The 22,476-nt window shown below is 62.7% G+C and overlaps 1 protein-coding gene across 2 annotated transcripts in view; it reads left to right on the forward strand.

The window, feature by feature from the left end:
• Positions 1–1,229: 1,229 nt before the first annotated feature.
• MOB2 (MOB kinase activator 2) overlaps positions 1,230–22,476 on the forward strand; it is a 70,086-nt gene continuing 48,839 nt past the window's right edge. Inside the window, exon 1 of one of the 2 annotated variants that reach the window (XM_047690729.1) lies at positions 1,230–1,338. In XM_047690729.1, the coding sequence (XP_047546685.1) occupies positions 1,322–1,338 (17 nt within the window). In that variant the 5' untranslated portion in view covers positions 1,230–1,321. Of the gene's footprint in view, positions 1,339–2,157; positions 2,454–22,476 lie in introns of those variants that run through there. The other variant, XM_047690730.1, reaches the window with a different exon arrangement.

The raw sequence follows: 22,476 nt of genomic DNA on the forward strand, positions 1-22,476 counted from the left end.
CCAGCCAGGAATGAGGGGACATCCAGGGCATGAGGGGACATCCGGGGTATGCGAGGTCAGCCAGACCATGAGGGGACATGAGGGGACATTTGGGGCATGAGGGGACATCTGGGTTGTGAGGGGTCAGCCAGGGTGTGAGAGGACATCCCGGGCATGAGGAGACATCCTGGGTGAGGGGCCATCAGGGCATGAGGGGCCATCAGGGCATGAGGGGACATCAGGGCATGAGAGGACATCGGGGTGTGCGAGGTCAGCCAGACCGTGAGGAGACATCTGGACATGAGGGGACATCCGGACATGAGGGGACATCTGAATGTGAGGGGACATTTGGGGCATGAGGGGACATCTGGGGTGTGAGAGGTCAGGCAGACCGTGAGGGGACATCCGGGATGCGAGGGGACATCTGGAGTGTGAGGGGTCAGCCTGGAGTGTGAGGAGACATCCTGGGTGAGGGGACATCTGGGGCGTGAGGGGACATCCGGGGTGTGAGGGGTCAGCCTGGAGTGTGAGGGGACATCCGGACATGAGGGGCATCCTGGGTAAGGGAACATCTGGACATGAGGGGACATCTGAACGTGAGAGGACATTTGAGGTATGAGGGGACATCTGGGGTGTGAGAGGTCAGCCTGGATTGTGAGGAGACATCCTGGGTGAGGGGACATCTGGGCATGAGGGGACATCCGGGGCGTGAGGGGACATCTGGGGCATGAGGGGACACCCAGGGTGTGAGGGGACATTTGGGGCGTGAGGGGACATCTGGGGTGTGAGAGGTCAGCCTGGAGTGTGAGGGGACATCCGGGCACGAGGGGACATTTGGGGTGTGAGGGGACATCTGGGGTGTGAGGGGACACCCGGGGTGTGAGGGGACATTTGGGGCGTGAGGGGACATATGGGGCATGAGGGGACACCCAGGGTGTGAGGGGACATCTGGGGTGTGAGGGGACACCCGGGGTGTGAGGGGACATTTGGGGTGTGAAGGGACATCCGGGCATGAGGGGACGTCCCAGAGTGTGGGGCGTCGGCCGGAGTGTGAGAGGACATCGGGCGCGGGGCGCGGGGGGGAGGGGCGGGGGTGGTAGTGGAAGGGGGGAATGGAGGAGGGGGAGGAGGACCCAGCTCAAGATCCAGGTAGGGCCCGGGGAGGGGGGAGGGGCGCAGGGGCCGCCAGGACTACGCTTCCCGGCAGGCGGCGCGCGGCGCGTCACTTCCGGCGGCGCTCGCGGCGCGCGTGTGGGAGTGTGCGAGCGAGTGTTTACTTCCGGCCGCCGCTGCCGCCGCGGGCTGAGGGCCGAGCGTGTCGGGCGGCGGGCCCCGAGCAGCCATGGACTGGCTCATGGGGTGAGTGGGGCGGCCGGGCGGGCGGGCCGGGGCCGCGGTGGGGGCCGCGGGGCGCGCTGCGGGCGGCGCCGGTCGGGGGCGTGGGGCCGGGGCGGAGCGGGCTGGGCGGGCGAGGGGCGTCTCCTCGGGGACGGGGTCGCGGACGCGAGCCGCTCGGAGCGGGGCGGACGCCGGCCTGGGCAGGACGCGGGCCGGGGGCCGCCGCTGTCGCCGGGCGCCGCGGGGAACTGGCTCCGGAAGGAGGAACTTTCGCTCCGGCCGGCACCGTCCTGAGCCGCGAGCCGAGAAACCGGCGGCCCCGGTTCGCCCGCCGGGCCGCGGGGCTCGGGGCGAGGCTGCAGGGCAGGCGGGGCGCGGCGGGCCGGAGCGCGGAGCCGGGAGGGAGCGCGGCCGGCCGGCGCGGCGGTGTCCCCCGGAGCGCGGTGCGGCTCGCTGGAACCCGGCCGCCGCGGCGGGACGCTCGCCGCCGTCGGGAAGTTGCTCGGGGACCCGCTGTCAGAACTTTGCGGCGTCTGCGCCGCGGCGAGGGCGGGCGCGTCGGCGGGTCCTCCCCCGTCCCTGCTCGGCGCCCGCGTTCCTCCCCTACCGCCGGGGCAGGGCGGGGCGGGGCGGGGCGGCCGTCCGGGGGCTGGGGCCGCGCGTGCGGGGCTGCTACGGTTCGCCTGGGGCGGGCGGACGTGCTTGTCGGACGCTTGGGTCCCGGCAGGGAGGCGCCAGGTCGGATGGACGTCTGGTTTCCGGGTGCGGGGCGGGGGCGGGGGCCGTCGGCGTGACCGCGGAGGCGGGTCGGACCCATCCCGGCCTGCGGGTCGGCTGGAGGCCAGCGGAAGGGAAGCCAGGGGCGCGGAGCCCACGGGGGTGGATGCGTCGAGAGCCCAGAGAGAAGTGCCCAGCGTGGCCGGGGCGGGCTTGGAGCCGGCGTGCGCGTGGCCCGGGGCCGCCGGGGGCACGCTGCTGTCCTGGCCCCGCCGCTGTTAGCCCTGGGCCCTGCGGTGGCCGCTGCACCTCTCCAGACCTGCGCTGTCACAGCCGTCTGTGAGGCGGACGGCGTGGGAGGACTCGGAAGGGGAAACCGAGGCAGTGGAGGAAAGCACTTCGCACACTGCCTGGCACTGGTGAGCCCTGGCCTCGGTTAGCAGGGAGCTGGGCTTCCTGGAGGCCTTTGTAGCCGCAGGCATGCGGCCTCGAGGCCAAGCAGCCAAATCCCAGCCGCGCTCTGCCTTTCCCCGGAGGGGCTGCGTCGGAGGGGTGTGGCGGGGGGTCGAGCTGGCCGAGCTTTGCTCCCAAGCCTGCGGGCGTGGGGGAGACGCTGACGGTTATCCCGCCGCTGTGCTTCTGGCGGTCCCTGTCCGAGGAGCAGGTGCTCTGCGCTGGAAACTGACCAGCTCTCAGCTTCTGAACCGGCTGGGTTCTGGGCTCTGGCTGTGTGGGCTGTGTGCCTCGCTGTGAGTGTCCGAAGCCCCCCACCGCTGGGCTCCCAGGGACTGGCTCCCGACGCGCTCGTCAAGACTTCGGAAGCAGGCGGTCATCTGGGTGAGGTCAGCGGAGGACTCCCCTCCCGGTCCGGAGCTGAGGAGGCAGGTCCGGGTGCTGGAGGAGGACAGCTGGGAAAGGGACACGGCCCTGGGCTGCTGCTTCCACGGGCGCCGCAGGGGGGAGAGTCCCCTGCTGCCGTCAGGCTCTGGAATCGGTCCAGAGGACACCGGAGGTCCCGGAAGAGGGTCAGGATGGAGTGTGGTGATCTCTGTGTTTCTCGCTGTCGTGGGTGGCACAGCGCACATTGTGGACTGTGAATTCTTTCCCAGTTCCTTACTCGTGAGCCCCCCACCCTTTTTAAACAAAAGTGACAGGATTTCAGTGGTCAAGTAGTGACTTTTCTCAAGAGCCTGTTTTCAAGGTGTTAGCGCAGGACGGGGTGGGTGCTGGGAGCCCCGAGCCACCCGCCCCGCCCGCTCGGGTGCTGTGTGTGCTGCAGGCAGGGAGGCCGGGCTCCATCCTGTCCTGCAGGTGAGGGAGCTCACCCCCCAGGCACCTTTCGTGTGACCAGCGGGGGCTTCAGTTGGCCATTAACCCTTTAACTGGTTTTCAGCTGGAAGAATGAGGAAGTGTGTTCTTTCTATTTCTCCATTACTTCTGTTAATTCTCAGCTCGTTACCAGCCAGGGAGTTTGGAATATGGTTCTCGTCTTATGTTTTAAACAGTTTTGTTCTTTGTTTTTGGCGGAAGAGTTTCTCTGCGTTGGTTCCTCTCAGGTGACGGGCCAGACTCCGCTGTAGGAGCAGACACGGCTCCCGCCCTCTGTGCCGACCACTGTCGTGAGCAGAGCCGCGAAGAGACGCTCTTCCCCGTCTCGGACAGCGCTTTGCTGAGTACCACGGGGCGGCCTTGTCTGAGGAAACGGCGGTCTTGCAGGAAGGCTGCCCGGGAAGCCAAGGGCAGCGCCGGCGTGTTGCGACTTGCTGTCGGAGTTTGCCGGGACTGACTTGGAGGAAACTTCGGGGTGTGTGTGGGCTTCCTGACGTCCCTCTGCCTGGCTTGGAACTGGCCTGCAGTGAATTTTCTTTCTTTTTACAAAGAGTAATTTCTCACTTGAGAGGGGTCACCCCTTGTGGTGTGGCCGCGTCTTTGGTCCTTGGCTGTCTCCCTTCTGGACAGCTGAGGACAGGATGCTGCCCTTGCCCGTGGGGAGGACGGGAGCCCCAGAAGGGACGCTGCGTGAGCTGCACCAGATTCCACGTGGCCTGAGGCAGTGCGGGGTGTGGCGGCGTGCGGGGACTAACCCTCGTTCTTACCAGCAGTGGCAGGCGTTGGTGAGCAGACGGTGGACGTGCAGCTTAGCTTTTACCCAGCAGAAAGCACAGTCCAGAAGCTTCCAAGCATCTGGGAATGTAGAAGAGGAAATGCACCTTCTCCCACTTCAGAGTCAGGGGGAGCAGAGCGACCAGCCCGCGGGTCCTGGGCGGGGCCACGGGGTGCAGTTTGCCGGGACATGCTCGCCCTGGGCCCGCAGCTGGGGCAGGGCCAGGCGCATACGGGCCCCCTTCCCGGGGCTGCTGCTGCCTTGCTGCCCTGGAGCAGTGAGGGGTTGGGTGCGCTCGTGGCCGAGAGCCCCTGGCTCTGCTGGAGACCTGCCTCCGGGCGTGGCCGTTGAGCGCGGAGCACGGCGCTGGTTGGCGCTCTTGGTCCGCGGGCAGGCGCGTCGGGATGGCCGCGGGATGGCCGCGGGGCTTTCTGGCCGGCCTGGCTTGGCCGTCAGGAGTCTCGTGCTGGGCGGAAGGAGGTCGACCCTGTGCGCACGTGCCTGTGTGGGCGCGCCGCGGGGTGCGCCTGGCCTTTTCTTCGCACTTTGCCTTCGGGCGGACGTTGCCCGGGACTGACCGTAAGGACACCCTGACTGAACCGGCTTGAGTCTCTGGACTTTCCTTCAGCTGTCTCGTTGAGGGTAATTTACATACCATAAACGTTACTGTTTTAAGTCTAGCAATTAGGTAACTTTTAGGAAAATCACAGGGTGGTGTAGCTGTCAACACAGTTTACTTCAAACGTTGCCATCAGCCCAAAGGAGCCTTGCATCCGTCAGCGGTCACTTCCTGTCCCACCCCTGGGTAGTCACTGATGGACCTTCTCTCTCTGTCTCTCTCTCCCTCTCTGTATTTCTCGCTTTGCCGATTCTGGGCATTTCCCACAGATGGGGTCACAGCACGGGGTCTTCTGTAGCCGGTTCACTTAGCGACCATTTTAAAAGTTGGTTTGTGCTGTGCACGTATCTGCCATCAGTCCTTTTCATTGCCAAGTGACAGTCCGGAGTCTGGAGCTCTGCACGCTGCTCTGTCGACAGCGGCGTTGTTCCCACTTTCTGCCCATCGTGAGTGATGCTGCTGTGACCCAGCCTTTTCCCACAGTGAGCTGGACCACTTCCTCCGCTGGGGAGACCTCGGGTCCTGACTGCACACCCCCTCTGTGGTGGACCCGGCCCCGCACCTCCAAGATCAAGGACGCATAGCGTCTGCTTTCTGAGGCTGGCACGAGGGCCATGGACGCGGGGGACGGAGTGTGGAGGAGTGAATGAGGTCGGGCTGGAGGTGGGGAGGCCAGGCTGGCAGGGTGGCTCCGAGCGGGAGTGCTCAGTTGGCTCCTGTGGGAAGATATGTGGGAATTTTCCAGTAGGAACTAGGAAAGGTTCTGGCCCAAGCCAGTGCAAAGGCGTGGAGACCTGAGCGGCCAGAGCGTCGTCCTCCAGCTGTCGACCCCCTTGGAAGCTGTGATGGTGGAACACGTCCAGGGACAGCCGCTGTGCCAGTGGCCCCACTCGGGCAGTCCTTAGAACCTGGGCCTGATTTGCATCCAGATTCCGTTTGAGGAGAGCGGCGGTCCCATGAACCCCTTCATGGGCCGAGCTCTGTGTCCCCTGGGAGCCTTGTGCAGCGTGTCCTCAAAGTCGTGCCTCTGGATGGGAACTCACTGGAGGTGCCGCAGAAATGCTTTGCCGGGAAACAGGGGTTGGGCGGGAAGTGTTGCCAGCCTTGGGCAGGGTAGCCTGTCTTCATCGCAAGTGCGCCTGAGACGTCTACAGCCTGGGAGGGCCTGGGTCCACCCTCATCGGAGTCCTGCCTCTGGCCTTCGTTCTGCTGTTTTACCACCTCGTGCCACCGTCCAGGCCCTGGAAAAGCCCGACGGCACTGGGCGCTGGCTGTCAGAGCCTGTCAGCAGCTAGCCATGGCTTGGGAGGGGTTCCCCGGGTACTACGGGGCCATTGTCCGCTCTAAGGTCTCCCGTGGGAGGGAGCCGTGGCCTCCGCTGTGGCCGTGTGTGTTGGGAAGGTGGGTGTCGGTGGGGGTGCCTGTGCTGGTGTTCCCGCTGTCCCAGCACTTCCCGCGTCGCCCTTGCGGTGGTCCTGGAAACTCAGACACAGCCAGACCCCTCGCTCTTGGTTTGTTGTGAACGTGCTGCTGTGGCAAGAGAGGTGCTCGGTGAGGCTCTCTCTGCACTTTTTTTGGGCACCTGGACCCTGGGAGCTAGTCAGGAAGCTGCTCTTGGTCGTGTGCCTTTGCTCCTGCTGGTGTCGGCCTGTCCGGAAGAGGAGGAGGTGCGCGTGTTCCTGTCTGACGTGGTGGGAGCGCCTCCCGCTCTTTGTCTCCCCGTGTTTGTTTTCCTTTCTGTACAGGATCTCTCCTGGCCGGGGCACACCCGTCCGCGTTGAGTGCTGCTCTGTGGTACCCCCTGGGACGCGGAAGTAGGAACAGTCGGGGCAAGGAGTGAACCTGGAAGCTTGGAGGAGGAGGAGGAGGTGGTGGTGGGTGGGGTGTCCAGGCCACGTGGGAGCTCTGGGTGTTCTGTGGAACCGTGCGGCTCTGGCCACATTCACGTTGTCGCCTTCTGGCTCCTTTCTCTTTGAAGGGGTTTCCCTTGCTAGCTTGAAAGAGCCGATAATGCACAGTTGCTGGGGCGGGACACTCGTTCTATTCCTTCCTGTCACCGTTCCCCCTTCGTCCCGGGGATAGTGCGGCGTGTCGTCACGACCTACCAGACCTACCACGTATCGCACCTTTCTGTTTGTTTGGAATGTTGCCGGTATGCCGAGGAGTGCTGGCAATTTTCGGTGTCAATTGAGCATTTCTGTGTAGGGTGAGGGCCCAGAGCTCCCACATGGGCATGCAGCTTCCCCCCAGAAGGCAGGCTGACGTCGGAAAGCAGGGGTGTGTGCCGTCTTTCCCTTCTCCCCTCCAGCCTTTCCGCCAGGCCGGCCCTGGGCTCGCGGACTGTTCTCTGCGAGAGCGCGGCACCCCTGGAGCTCGCTGTTGGGGCGGGGTCTGCCCTGCCCACACCCAGTGGAGTGCTCAGCCCCTTGGTCATTGGCCGTGTCCTCCAAGGGCAGCAGCTGGAACCCCCACATATCTTGCCGGTTTAACGTACAAGAATAGTGTGGGGGGCTCCGGTGGGTGGTAGGTGTGTGCCCCACATCCAGTCCTGGGGTCCTCTGTACTTGGCCTCACTGTGCCAGATAAACGTGGCTCTCTTCTGGGGCCCGTCTGAGCAGTTCCTCAGCTTGGGCTTTGAATCGTGTCTGTTGCTGTGAAATGAGCCCCAGAACTTCCTGGCTCCAAGCGAGCACTGCTGCCTCTCCCCGCTTTGTGGGTTGGTGGCTGGGGCCTCAGTTTCCCCATATAGCCCCTTTGCGTGTGGACTCTGGTGCAGAGTTCTCAGCCTTTTTGGTCTCACCCCCTCCCACATTTTTAAAAATTACTGAGCTGGTATGGGTTATAGCTGTCAGTGTGTACCGTCATAGAAGTGGGAGTCAACAGATTTGAAAAATACTCCTTAACTCATTCAAAAAGAACAATAAACCCAGCGTATGTTAGCATGAATTTGTTTTTAATTTTTATTTACTTATTTGACAGAGAGCACAAGCAAGCAGAGTAACAGGTAGTGGGAGAGGGGGAAGCAGGCTCCCCGCGGAGCAGAGAGCCCGATGCGGGGCTCCATCCCAGGACCCTGGGATCATGACCTGAGCTGAAGGCAGAGGCTTAACCCACTGAGCCACTCTGAAGTCCCTAAACATTTTTCTTTTTATAAATAACCATATTTTGCAGCATAAAACACGTGATAAGAGTGGCCTGACTTTTTTGTAAGCCTCATGAGCTGGACCCTTATGTCTGCTTCTGGGTTCATTTTGTTATAATCTTACCACGACTCATCGCTTCTGGAAAGCTCTGCCCTGCACGGGTGCGAGAACGGGAGAGGCGAGTACCGTCTTCACGTGGGTAGAAGAGCCACACTTCAGGCGTCGTGGCAAGAGCTCTTTGCGAGAGCTCTTGCTCCAGAGCGGAGCCGCGGCGGGAGCTGTGGGAAGACAAGTGTCATCTCTGCTGTGCTGTCGGTCAGACAAGTCCCAGAGCCACCCTGATACGGTGGGAGGGGACAGACTCTCCCCCTCGAAGGAGGGGTCTCCCGTGTGGGGAAGGGGCGGTGGCTGGCAGCCCCATCTGCGGAGCACAGCACGCGGCTGGGAGCGCTGGTCCGTTCTCACTGGGCGGCCGGGGAGGTCTGTCAGGAGACCAGCGGGGCTTTCCCGCACAGAGGCTTTTAGGGCAATGTGGCTCAGGGACCACGTGCCTCCGGGTTGAGTCCTGACTCTGCAGCTCCGTTAGGGCTTCCTGAGCCTCAGTTTGCTCATCTGCAGCACGGCCGCAGGGGACCCCTTCCTAGCCGTGGCTGGGGACCCTGTGAGGTGCCCCTGTACAGTGTGGGTGCCGCTCAAGGGCTTGCTGTGGAGGGTCCCGCCTCCCCCAGCCGCCGGGGGCCTTGGCACCAGCCTGGCCTCTAATCCCTGCGTGCAGCCCCGGGTGGGCGTGGGGTGGGGGGTGTGTGCACAGCACCCACCGTGGCTTGGCACCCGTGGCCACCTCCACATAGGGCCTGGTGTGTGCGAGGTGCATCCCTGTCACCAGCCCACCACCGTCCTTCTCAGCAGGTCCTCACTGAGAACCCATGGCACTGCAGCCCTTAGAGTGGGGCTGTCGCCCAGCATGTCACTTGGTCACTGTCACGTCTGCTTGCTCTCAGACAGCTGCTGTTGTGTGCAGATAGCCCTGGTGTCCTGGTCCCTAAGGAGAGCCCAGTCTGATGGCCACACCGTCCTGTGGGCACAGCTGCTCCTGGGATCGCAAGGTTGGCACCCGGAGCATAGCCCAGGGCTTTTGTGGCAGGTCTGACTTTCAGGGCGCCTGTGGGCAGTGTGCGGGGGTCTTGGGGCTTGGCTGTCTCTGGAGGCTGCCTGACGCCATCCCCAAGCGGACAGCACCTTCCATCAGTGGCCTGCCTGCTCCCCGAGCTGGGAGAATGTCATCATTCCAGCTTGCCTTCCCCTGCCGGATGCCGGCACCTCAGCCGGGACAACCCCACTGCTGTCGGAAAGGCACTGGGGAAGCCCGTTTGGTCTCCCACCTCGTGCTGTAGGGCTTGTTGGGCCGTCCCTCGGCTTCCCTGCCCCAGGCCTGTCCTGGCGCCGACGTGGGACTCAGGGCGGGGAAGCGCTGTCAGAGGCGTGGGGCGGTAGCTGCTCATTCCCTGGGGTCTGCACCTTCTTTCTCATTGGCCAGTATGTTCCTGGTGCCGAAGGCGGGAGGCCGCGAGGGTGCCGGCCTGGGAGGTGCAGTCGGCCCTGGCCTGGCCTCACCGAGCCTGGTCCTTGCTCAGCGCCCCTTACTTTCTCCCAGAGTGTGTGAGAGGCGTGTCCTCGCTCCTGCCCGCTCGCCCCCTGTTCACCTCACCTGGCCTCCCGCCCAGCCGTCCGGCCGGAGCGCTCTTCCCACGGCAGAGCTCCTGGTTTCCTGCTCCTGTTGCCTCCCTGCTGGGGGCGGCCGCATGCAGACCCTCTTTCTTACCACGCTGCCCCTCGTGGCCCAGGCACCTGGCCTGTGCCAGCTCCCACTCCCCACCCCACCTCCTCCTGGGCCGTCCCAGCGCCGAGATCCCAGCGCCGAGACCCCACCGCCCTCCGCCCTCCTCCCTCTGTCCTTCCCTCCCTCCCTTTCTTTTCCTGTCTCTGGGCCTGCAGGGGGGTGGGGGGGACAGTCACGCCTATGGTGGCAGAGCCAGGGCGCGAGGCAGGGAAGTCGGGAGCAGAGGCTGTGCCCTCGCGGGTGGCCCCGAAAAGGAGGCGTCTGCTTAGCAGGAGCCGCGTGCCCCTGTGGAGGTGTCGATCCTGAGCGAGCAGGGCCCCATGTCCGTCCTCCGTCGGCTCAGCCCTCTGCTGGGGGGAGCCGTTGCCCTGCGCCTGTTTCCCGACGCACAGCGTTGCCTTTCCCCGGCCCCGTTTCTCTCAGCAGCTTGTGGAGGCAGCAGCGAGGGGTCCGGACAAGTGCAGGTCGGCCTGCCTCCGAACCTGGGTGACTGTTTCCCTTGGGCGCTTCGCCGTCCGCGGAGTGAAGAAGCGGGCCCAGCCCTGCGAGGGCCCACGGCACGGATGTAGCCACGCGTCCGGGCAGCCTGGGGCTTCCGCGGCACCTGTTCCGGAGAGAGCTGCCCCCTCGGTCTCGTCGCCGCTGCCCCCCCCCCCCCCCCCCCGCTCCAGGCGGGCCTTGAGCAGCCCGTGGGGACCTGGCCTCAACTTGGTGCTGTCGTCGCCATCGAGCAGGCGATTTGGTGAGAACCGGGGCCGCGCCGGCGACACTACGGGGCGGAGACTGTGCTCCCTTGTGGATCACGCGTGGTTCACGGAGCCAACGGCAAGTTCCAATCTTGTAGGCCCCCAGGTCCCGCGCTCAGGGCCTGTTGGCTCAGTCCAGCCTCCCCGGTGGGCTCTGGCTTCTGCACATAGCCGCGGCCCCTCTGGCCCATCCTGTAGGTTCCCTGGGAACTGCGGGGTCGCGGAGAGGAGCACGGAGGACGGCCGCTCCAGGAGGGAGCGCTGGTGGACGTTAGCACCCGGCCCCAGCTGCTCGTGAAGCAGGCGCTTCCAGAACACACGTGCCGCCAGGGTGTGCTGCGCCCTCCCTACTGGGCTGTCTCCCCCTTGTTGTTGGCTCAGGGCACAGAGGAGGGGCGCTGACTGAGAGCTGCTTCTGTGGTGCAGGTGGCTGTCTGTGGCCACGTGTCCTTGAGGGCACACGGCCCGGTGTCCGTCTGGAGGCAGAGCTGGACTCTGGAACGTGAGTAGCACCTGCCTGCCAGAGCATCGGCCCGTTGTGTTACCGCTCGTAGGCTGCTTTGGCCCTGGATGCCTTTGGGAAGGGGTCGCTCCCAGCCCATTCAGCCATTCAGCACGTGAATGCCTGGGCCTCCCCGCCTGCAGCCAGGCCTGCGGGTAAAAGGAAGGGAAGACAACTCCACGGGGTCCATACTGCCCTTCGGTGGTGGGGGGAGCCGGTGATGGGTTTAGGGAGTGCTTGTGCGATGTGCCCAGGGCAGTGTGGCCGTGTGCCGTGGTCCCTGGATCGCACCCGCCCTGAAGCCAGCCTTACGTGGACGGCGACTAACCGGGACGTCAGTACAGACTACAGAACCCCACCTGGCAGCAGATGTCGGAGCGCACAGCCTTCGCCCCCGATAGTTGTGCGGTGGGTTAGAAGCCCCCGCCAGCAGCCCCTGGCAGGCCTCCCCTTCCAGGCAGTTCACCCCTTCAGCCATCCTGTCTCTGCTTAACCCTGGCTCACCGAAGCAGACCCCCTTGATAGGTCACGACGACTGTCTCCTATTCAAAGAACTGGGGGCACCAGCAGAGTGTTCCCAGCAGGGGCGGTGGGAGGGGGGGGTGCCCTGGAGGTGATGTTTACCGAGTGGGCCCCCCAGGTCCAGCAGCGGGTCCAGCAGCATGGGCACTGCAGGCCGATGGGAGACAGCTGGGTGCTCCTGTCACCGCGGCTTGATCTTGGTGGTGCCTTCCTAACTGCTACTGGGGGCTGGACATGAAGGTGTGGGCAGCAGGGGCGGTCCTGGTGCTGACCCTAGCATGTGGCCTTTCTAAGGTCCTTATCCTCCTGGGCCTGGTTCGTTGCTGAGGCAGTGGGAGTGAGCTGTTTTCCTTCCCTTACTGTGTGGCGGCCGTGGTTCTAGACGGTTGGGGTTGCCCACATGGAGGTGCCTGGCACCGGGGTGGCTGGGGAGGGTGGGAGAGGGTGGGTCATTGGTTGATTGGGAGGAGAGGGTGGGGAGCTCTGCAAGGGGAGCTCCTGGGGCCTCCTCGGTCCCTTCTGGCTGCTCGGAAGGATGGGCGTGTGCTGGGGGTCTCTGGGGCAGTCTGTCTTCTCAGATGCACCCCGTGTGGGGGCCCGCCTCGGACACCGCCGGCGCGAGCTGGCGGCACCAGCTTGGTTTCCCCCAGGCTGTACCTCTGAAGGGTGGGGACGGACATGCACCTGCTCCTGGTTCCCCAGGGCCTGGTGCACTGGCACACCCGGGACCTGGTCCCCGCATGAAGTGATGGATGCTCCCGCTGCCCCCAGCAGCATTCCACGGAGCAGGCTGCCAGGCGGTGGGTCTCACCCTGGGCTGATCTCACCTGCTGTGGAGGTTCTGGTGGGAGACATTGCCGGGTTGGGTGGGGCTTCCGGCTCCTGGTGGGTGGGGGCCAGGAAGTAGTGCCAGGATGACCCTGCGGTGGGAACGACCCAGCCCTGGGAGTCAGCCTTGTGCTAGGGAGCCAGCCGGCCTGGACCAGGCCGAGACTGCACGGCTGTAGGCCATGAGTCACGGGAGGTGACCCTGGCCTTGACTCCTATCCGCAGGCGCTAGTGATTGCCAGTCCTGTGTGTGTCTCAGCAGGCGGAGACCTGCAGAACCAGGCAGAGGGGGCTGTCACGGCAGCGTGGGTGCATTTCCGCTGCTCCCTGGGTTGGGCTGTGCTGGGGAGACGTGGGATGGGTAGAAGGCTTCCTTGTGCTGTGCGGGCCGTCTCGGTGGGCCGTGCCCGGGGCCGCCAGAGTGGACGCACGTGCACTTGTCATTTGCAGGGACTGCACCCTTTGGAGTCCATACTGTCTCCTCTACGCAGAGTGCTCTGCGAGGCTCACGGAGAAGGGGGGGCAGCTGCAGGGGGCACTGGACCACAAAGTGCATGAGAGGGTGGAGGTCTGCTTGGATGTCCAGGGAGTCTGAGGAATCCCAGAACCTGAATTAGATGCTCTGAAGTTTCCTGAGTGCAGCGGAGCTGACACTCGTGTCCTCCGGTGCTGCCTTTGAGCGCCAGCGGGCCTTCCTTCATGGCTCCGCTGGCATGGCACATGGGAGCACTCAAGGGTCCCTACACCCGTGGAACTTGGTTTCACAGGTCTATTGTAGAAACAGGAAAACACGGGACGTGCAGACACCGAAAAGTGAGTGATCCCAGCACCCAGAGAGCGTGACTCAACGCTGAGAGCTGGTGTCACACAGGGTGCACTTTCCCCAGCGGTCAGCGTCCGCGGATGTGCGTGACCCCCTCGCCCTCCGTGGCGGGGTGTTCAGGGTCTCCTCCCGGCAGACGGCGGTTCTGAGTGTCCTTGCACGTCAGTCGCTGCCCAGCGTTGGTGTTTCCTCAGCAGGAGTTCTGGGAGGGGACTGGTGGGCTCCCAGAGAGGGACTGGGGGGGCTTCCTGGAGCCGTTCCAGCCCGCACGCTCCTCAGGCGCTGGCGTGCACTCACCCCCGTTTTGTGACCAGCTGCCGCCGTTACTCTCCTGTGACGAGGATCTTTGCCACTTGGGTAAGTAAGGAGGGGTGTTTGGTCAGGGCGCGCTCCCTTGCAGAGGGCTGGGGCTGATGTTCTTGGACGCGGGGCCCCGTGTCCTTGGTGAACCACCCGTCTGCTCGCTGTGCGCCAAGCAGCCCAGCTTTCTTATGACCGGCCTGAGTCCCGTGTACTCCAGGGCAGTGATCCCAAGTACTAAGCTTTAGAGTTTGTTCTTAAAGGAACAAGAGTAGGGGAGATGCTCGAACTGGCCCAGGTGGGACTACCCGCCCCCCCCACCAGCTTCTAGCTGTGTTTCCTGAGGGCGTGCGCGCGCGAGCTGGGCGGAGTGCGCGTGCTGCCGTACCCAGCAGGCCAGAGATCCCCGGGCAGTCCAGGCTGTGCCCGGAGATCAGAGCGCTGGCCGGGGACCAGCGATACCGCAGGGTGTGAGCGTGTTTGGGCCGAGTGAGTGAGCCCCAGGCCCTCGGCTTGGTAGCTCCGGGACGTAGCCTGGGGAGGGCTGTGGGCACAGCAGAGCTTGGCCCTGCACCCTGCCCTTTTCCTCCTGGCTGGCATGGGGGGTGATCTTCCCAGCATTTCGTGTTTTCTCGTACAGTCTTTTCATCAGCCCCCCGCCCCGCATGCACGCGCACACGCACATGTGCATGTGTTGCTGGAAGCGTGTGCGCCACTTGGTGTGCTCTCTGGGAAGAAATTCCGTTCACGTTGGTGCCAGGAGCTGGTCAGGAGCACCTTGCTTGCCCAGGGCCTGCTCGGGCTGTGTTTGGTCGCTGAGGCCGCAGAGAGTACCGAGAAGGCAGCGTGGTATAGGGGCGACCTGGGGACCCCAGAGCAGGGTTTCTCAAAGTGCCTCTCAAGGACTTCTCATTCTCTGAGGTCCTGGGTGAGTTGGGGGTCTGCTTGGAAGCTCGGTGGACAGCAGTTCTGGCTCAGAGCAGTCCCCCGGAGGATCACTGTGAACGGCTCACACAGTGGCTGAGACCCCCCTGCCCCCCAGCCCTCTTCCCAGTCCCTCGGCACCGGCACCGTGTCCTCTTGGCTGTTGGGGTGAGTGAACAAAGAAGGTCTGGGAAGGAATCTAGGCCACCAACGCCGCCCTCCCCCGCCAGCCCTGCCCTCCGGCTGATGATGGGTGGCAGAGAGGAGTCCTCCCTGGGGGCCTGGTGTCCTCTCGGCCGTGCTCCTGAAGTGTGATTACTTCTTGCTCTGGGTGGTGTGACGTTCCCTCCTGGCTGGGTGAGCTGGGGGGTGGCCCAGGGCAGAGGGTGTGCGGGGCCTGAGGCTGCCCGAGCTTTCCTGAGCGTGCCTGACATGGGCTGTGCCGCGGAGCACGGTGGCTTCAGCAGAAGATCGGGGCCGGTACCTGTTTGCCCGGACCGTGGCCCTCCCGTCCGGAAGAGGGGCGTTTGTGCCGCACCGGCTCTCCCGCGCCCGGAATAAAGTCTGTCACGAGTGCCGCCCCTTCAGCGTGGGCTTCATCTTCTGCCGCAGACCCCTGGTAGCCTCTGTCGTCCTTGGTGTGGTCAGGGAGAAGGCCAGCCCGGGAAGCCCTGCACCTGCCGGTGGGCAGCTGGCCAGGTGAGTGTCGGCAGCCCCTGCGTGGCCTGTGGGCACTGCTCTCGGGAGGGGTGCCGGCAAGGAGGCGAGGGCGCCGGTTCGGTGTGCCTTCTGCCGGCCACGTGGTCTCGGGCATCACGCCTGCCCCCTGTGCCTCAGCGCCCCCCGGGTCCCAGCCCCTGCCCTGCGGGATGGTCGTGGCTGGGGCGGAGTTTGTAGCGGGTGCCTGGTGTGTGGCAGGCACGGGCCTTGTTGTAATCCAGTTTCCTGGTTTCAGAGAGACGGACGTGCTTCGCCAAGGGCACACGGGCGTGTCTTATGGGTCACTGTGTCTGCACACGGGCTGTCCCTGCTGCCACCCTGCCTCCTGGGAGCGGCCCCCCGGGCTGAGCTCTGTGTTGGTGGTGGGCAGAGGGTGCTCGTTTCTATCCTGTGCTTTGGTCTCGGGGTTTGCTCGTGGCTGTCAGGGTGGAGACCCGCGTCCCTGCTCCGCCTGCTAGGGTTTTGAAACGCTTTGTAATGAAAATCCTTGTTTTCAAGTACGTTCTGTTGTTCCTGCTGGGAAGGCCTCCTACCTTTTTGGCTGAAGAAGTGCTGGGCTCAGCGGAGGTGTGAGTTGTGTCGAGAGTTCCTGGCATTTATAATTCACAGGAAAATAAACGTGTTGTCGCTGGGTTTGGTGTGCTTCCTCCAAGGCCGACGGAGAGCAGCTGCTGTTCAGTGATGTGGACGGTCAGCCCCGAGGTCCCCTGTGTTTTCAGGGCTCTGCGAGGAGCAGGGCGGTGGCCTGCGGGCTCCGCTGCTTGCTGGGCACGGGGCTGGGGGCCTGGGAACAGGGCTTGTGCTCTGCATGGGTTCCCCTCCCCTCTGGTCTCCTCACAGACCTCATGGTTTTAAGGAGTGTTTGTGGTTTGCTGGCCCCTGAGGTCTGAGCTGTCACCAGGATCCTGGCCGGGGCCCTTGGTTTCCCCAAAAGGTGCCCTCTCTCCTGAGGCTCTGTGGGAGGGCACAGCCCACTGCCCTGCTGCTGGCGCCAGAGGGGGCCTTTGTGGGTGGGGCTCACATCGCTCTCAGGGGGCACCGGGGCTCTGGCGGGCCCTGTCTCAGACTTCCGCCCTGGACCACTGGGGCCTGAGATGGACGAGGGGGTGCAGGGGGCCTCCGCAGGTGGGTCTGTGCCAGCCGGCACCAGGGCCCGGCTGCCCCCTGCCCAGCAGGTCCTCCCCCGCTGTGCGCCAGCGCCCCGGGTCGTTCAGGGGGTTCTCAGATGGAGACCTGGGGAGTTGCCGTGACCTCCCGGGATGGAGCACCTCAGCCTTGTGCTCGCGATCCTTTTACCTGGCATCTGGCCAAGCCCTGGGGGCACTGTCGTTGGAGCAGCACACAGGCCAAGGGGCCTGAGGGGTCCTGCTGTCCGTGTCCCCTGCTGACCCGCGTCTGCCTCCCGTTGCGCGGAGCACGCTACCTGCTCCTGTCAGCACAGCAGGGACACGTGGGTCGGGGCCGACCAGGGCCTTGGGCTGGTGGCAGGCTCAGTGTGGTCAGATGCGCTGTCGTCGCCGTCCCGTGGACCGGGTGCTGCCCCTTCCTGCTGCCAGCAGCGCGCCTGTGGGCCTTTGGTGTCGGGCTGTAATTGCAGCCACACCCGTGTGAGGACCACGGTTCCTTGCCAGCTGGGGTGACGTTCCGGCGTCTGGCTCCCCGTGGGACCTGTTCGTGCCGCACCTGGTGGTGGTCGCACAGTAAGAGCAGGTGCCGCTGTGCGGGACGCGGGGGGCCGGGGTCTCCTCCGTGGCCGGCCCTGTGCCCGCCAGGCCAGGTGCTTTTCTTGGCCTCCAGCAGTTGGTAGCTGCAGTGCTACAGGTGACAAAGGTGCCAGGCTCGGGCTGGCTTGTCCCCTGGGGGAGCGAAGATGGGACCAGGCAGTGGGGGTGGGCTGTAGTGTAGGGGCCAGAGCCAGGGCCCACGGGGCTCTGGACTTTGTGCTGATGGTTTCTTTTTGGACCGGGGACTCAGATGTAGGGTCAAGACACGGTACCTATAGATGTCCCCAGTTGTCCTGTCGGCGTTCTGTGCCGGTTCTGCGGTAGCTGCGGTCATGGGGTGCGCCTGGTAACACAGCAGCTGGGAGCATCGTCGTTACGGGGCCACTCTGCCGTCCAGAGCCAGGTGTCCCTGCCAGGAGCCATCCGTAGGAGCACTGCTGTTTTCCGTGTCTTTTTTTTTCTCAGAAGTCTGAATCCTTTGATTTCTAATACAAATAATAAAACGTCCCCTGAAATGACATTTGCAGGGGTCTAGGGCGAAGACTGTGCTCTTTGGCCTGTGTGCCTGGGCCAAGAGCCCGTGCCCGTGCAGGCCGTGTCCTGGCTGCTCACACACTTCATGGCTCCGGCCGCCGGCCTGTCCAGGGGCCGGTCTAGACTGCGTAACCTGGCTGGGGCCATGGCTTTGCTGCACTCCCTCCTGGCAGGCCCTAGGGCTCTGGGCTCTCCCAGATGTGGGCTTGGGGACCGCCTGTTCATACCTTTGACTCTGATCTTCCACAGGCCAGCAGAAAGCTGATCATATCATACTCCTGCTTAAAAGACCCTTTGTCCAAATTTTCCATCTCCCTCCAGCCCCACCCCCGTTCCCACCCTGGGGTTACCTGCAGCCTGGTCAGCCCTCTGATGTGCCCTTTCCAGGTGAGATTTCCTGACCTGCGCTCACGCGGTGTTCGTGGCCTGGAGGGTCTCCAAAGAAGGCCTACAGATGGCCAACAGGTACCTAAAAGATGCTTGTCGTCACTCATCATCAGGGAAATGGACATCACAACCGCACCGTGCTGTCCCCTCACACCCGCTGGAATGACGGCCATAAAAAAGCCAGGCGACAGCCAGCGTTGGTGAGGATGGGGAACAGTGCCCTGCCCGTGGAGGTGTCAGTTAGTGCGGCCACTGGGGAAAACGGTGTGGAGTTCCCTTGAGAAGTTAAAACCAGAGTTACCGTATGATCGAGCATTTTCTCTTCTGGGTCTTTATCCAAACAAAATCGATCTTGAAGACACGTCTGTGTTCCCATCATCGTTCCCTGCATTGTTCTCAATAGGCAAGGCCCGGAAGCAACCTGTGTGGGTCTGCAGGGAAATGTGGTGTCTCTTCACAGTGGAATGCCATCCAGCCGTACCAGAGACGGAAATCCCGTCATTTGCGACTACACGCGTGGCCCTGGGGGCGTTGTGCTAAGTGAAATGAGCCAGACGGAGGAAGACAGACAGCGCTTGGCATCGCTTGTAAGCGGAATCTAAAAAAAGAAAAAGTCAAACTCAGGGACAGAGTGATAGAGAAGTGCCAGGGGCTGGGGGAAATAAGGAGAGTTTGGTAAAAGGACACAAAATCTTAGGAAAAAAACACTGCTTGTCCTGGCTTTGCCTCCCCTCTTGTTCCTACCTTCCGGGTCCCTGGACAGCCCCTGGGGAGGATGTGGAGCTGCCCTGCTGGCCTAGGGCCTTAGAAAGGTGTTGGGAGGCTGAGTCCACCCCTGCCTGCACTAATGCGCGGGAAGGGCGGGTCCTGGTCACCGCAGCTCAGCTTAGCCACACCCTGACCATACACGCTCGCCGGCCGAGGTCCGCGCGAGCCACGATTCCCACATTCGAGCCAATGGAGCAAGGAGCCCAGCAGCGCAGGCTGCATGTCCTCTTGAAGTGCTCAGAGGAGAGCACAGACTGATGGAAACCTCAGCGGCTTTCCGCCCACTGCGGCCGTCCCCAGTTCTGGGTCCAAGTGGAGCCCAACCAGAAATAAACAAAGAGGCCAACTTCGTGTGCTTAGACATGAGGAGACACACTTTTAAGGAACTGGGGGGGGGGGGCAAGGAATGATGCGAAATGGAAAGTAGAAAATATTTTTAGCTGAAAGATAACAAAAATACTACTTGTTGAGACTTGCGGGCTGCATGTAGACCAGGGAACAGTACAGAGCCTTGGATGCACAGATCAGAAAGGAAGGTGTCACCTGCGGGGCAGTCTTAGCCAGAGGACGTGGAGGGACGGGAGGGCGCGAGCATGGGAGCAGCCACTGTTGCGCTGGAAACAGGATCTTCGGCAGAGTTGTCAAGGCCAGAGTCTGATGCCCTGAACATAGGGCTAAAGGGAAGGTCTCCGGCAAGCCTGTTCTACAGAGGAAAAGGGAAGGTGCAGAGTCTTTGTAATGAAGCGTGCGGGGTCGGCTGCACAGCCATATATTAAAAACACCTTTGTCCGTAGGTCATACCGTACCGAGAACACTGGGGCTGGGAGGAGAGTAGGTGTCAGAGTTCTAGAGCCACATGTGCTCATCGAGCGCTTCGGACGCGTGGAAGTGTACGACACCTAGACTTCAAAAAAAATAACATGAGATGTTTCTATGTCCTCTGTCACATTTTCAAAGGATGATAATTTGGGCCAAACGGAATTATTAAAATTAATTTCGCCTCGGGGCGCCTGGGTGGCTCAGTGGGTTAAGCCGCTGCCTTCGGCTCAGGTCATGATCCCAGGGTCCTGGGATCGAGCCCCGCATCGGGCTCTCTGCTCCGTGGGGAGCCTGCCTCCCCCCTCTCTCTCTCTGCCTGCCCCTCTGCCTGCTTTTGACTCTGTCTGTCAAATAAATAAATAAAATCTTTAAAAAAAAATTAATTTTGCCTCTTTCCTTTTACTCTTTAATGTGGCTGTTAGAAAACGTGAGAGTACAGACGTGGCTGGCTTTTGTGGCTTGTGGTGTGTTTCTCTTGGACAGCACTGTTCTGGAAGATAGCACAGAAGACACTATTCTTGGCCTTTGGGTTAAGAGTGGTTTTCCTAAATAGGGCCAGGAAGTGCTGATCATAGAGGAAAAGAGAATTTGGTTTACGTGAAGACCGAGAAGCTCTGCTCATGAGAAGATAGCCCTGGAAGAGCGAAAAGGCCAGAGCCCTGGGGAAATGTGTGGCATGTGGCATGGACTAAAGGGGGTGCAGCCAGACCTTGTGGAAGAGCAGGAGACAGGCGGGAGCCTCTGGGGGACGCCGTAACATTCTGCACCGCGCGTGGCAGACCTCGTAGGTCAGTGATGGTCACCCAAGTGGGCGGCACACAGATCGGCCTTCCTTTCAGCCCTTTCCCCTTAACGTGTATGGCGGTGGCCAGGTGTGTGGGCAGACCTTCCCCTGCCGGCCTGCCTGCAGCGCTGCTTGTCTGCCTTTTGTTTGGATTTGTACATTATTCTTCTTTAATCTTTCATTTTTGGGGGGAGCGGCAGAAGGAGAGAGAATCCCAAGCAGGCTCCACGCCCAGCATGGAGTCTGACGTGGGCCTCATCTCAGGACCGTGAGATTGTGAGCTGAGCTGAAATCAGGAGTAGGACGCTTGACCAGCTGCGCCACCTGGGTGCCTCTTGTTCTTGTGAGTCCTGCGTCCTGACCACCCCCCGTTCTGGGAGCTGTGCAGGCAACGTTCCTTTCTCTTGGAGGTTACTTACCGCACAGACCCTAAACTCAACGTCTGATGCTAATGAGGCCCTTTGTCTCGCCTCCCCCACTCGCGGCTTCCGGACCTCGGACCCTGTGCGGTCTCAGGACTTGTGTGCGCTCACGAGGAGGTGTGTGTATTTTCTTGCTGCCAGATTTCTGTGGGTTTCTGTGCGTCTGTGTTCTCCCTCCTGAAGGACATCCTTTCCATTTTCTTTCTTCAGTGTTGGGCTGCGGGTGAGGAGCTCCCCATCCCCGTCGGCCGGAAACGGCCTCCGGTCTGCCTTCGTTGTTGACACGCGTTTTCACTGCACAGCGCGGTTTCGCGTGCTTTCTTCCAGCCCATTTTCGATGTCCGTCCACTGGCTTCTGGTTCTGGTGTTGCTTTGAGAACCCGGCTGTCCGGTAGACTCTCGCTCCTCTGGAAGCGTTCCGCTCCCCCACCCCCAGCTGCTGCTGTCTCCTTTCTCTCTGCCGTCACTTCAGGGTCCGGAGTGGCAGAAGTTGTCTCTGGTCCCTGTGTGCTCGCCCAGACTCCCAAGCGTTGCACAGGTTTGCTCGCCGGTTCCCTCCCGCCGCCCCGCGCCTCCGCCCCCGACACACACACGCGTGCACGCACACGTATGTGTACATACATGTATTCTCTTTTGTTAACAGTTGGAGAGTGACTTGCCCCTTTAACCCAACATAAGACAGAATGTATTTTCTCATGAAGGTGCTGGGCTGCGCTGCACTAAGACTCTGTGCCGCTGCCCACTCAGTGTAGCTGAGAGACAGGACCTAAGTCACCGCTGAGAGTCGCAGGGAAGGGAGAAGGCAGGGGTGAGGGCGATGTGGTATCGGGGTAAGAAACAGTCCAGGGGTGGGGCGCCTGGGGGGCTCAGTCGGTTAAGCATCTGCCTTGGCCCAGCTCATGATCCCAGGATCCAGGGACCGAGCCCTGCATCAGGGTCCCCGCTCGGCGGGACGCCTGCTTCTCCCTCTCCCTCTGCTGCACCTCCTGCTTCTGCTCTCACTCGTGCTCTCCAAGCCCCTGAGGCCCATGGAGCAGAGCCTGGGCGGGGGCGGGGGTGGGCCTGGAGAGCCCGGTCTCTGGGGGTTGCCCAGCCGGCCTGCCCTCTGAAAGCCCCACTGGCGTGCATGTCCACCCTCCAGCTCCTGAGGCCACAGAGACCAGACCCTTCCTGGGAGGCGAGGAAAAGAGAACGGATGGGACTTGGGGGAGAAGTTTGGTGTCTGATTCTGGGCTCACAGGCAGCATAACCTACGAAGCAGTGGGTATCCCAAATAAATAAATGCTCGCGTGATTGTCACAGCCCGGCTTTCCGAGACGCGTGAACCTGCCTTTGTTCGTGGGAACCAGCAAGGCCCTTGCTTTCTGTGCCTGCGCGGCTCAGTAGGGCTGTTTCCCGCTGCGGGAAAGGCGCGCCCGGTCTCCTCCGCTGCCCGCCTGCTGCCCGCCTGCCGCTCCGCCGGCTCTCGTGCTGCGCCCGCCGCGGTGAGGTTGGAGGCGCCCAAGTCTGCGGCGTGCGCGACTGCGGAAAGAGTCATTGGGACTTGCAGAAATTGTCTTCACTCCAGCGGGCTTCCTTCCCGCCGTGACCTTAGGTGAACCTGGGCTCTGACGTTCCTTCCGGAAACAAATCCCAAGGCCCGCGTGAAGCCCTGTGGTGTTCCCCCGACAGTTCCCGAGACTTGGCGGGCCCCACTGGTGGCCTCCCCCTCTCCTGGGGCAGCATCTCTGTCAGTGCCACAGCCTGTCATCCGTTTCCCCCCGAAGGTGGCCAAGGCTGACCAGGACAGAAAGGTTCCAGGTCCCAGCCCTGGTCTCCTTCCTGGGTCCCATGGGGTGCTGGGTTCTCTCCAGGCTCTGTTCCCCTCTGCGGGCTCCACTTGCTGGCCGTCCTCTTGGACACAGGGCACTGAGTCCTGCAGTGCCGTGTCCCA

Source organism: Lutra lutra, chromosome 10 (genome assembly GCF_902655055.1).
Source record: "Lutra lutra chromosome 10, mLutLut1.2, whole genome shotgun sequence".
In the NCBI taxonomy this organism is placed as follows: domain Eukaryota; kingdom Metazoa; phylum Chordata; class Mammalia; order Carnivora; family Mustelidae; genus Lutra; species Lutra lutra.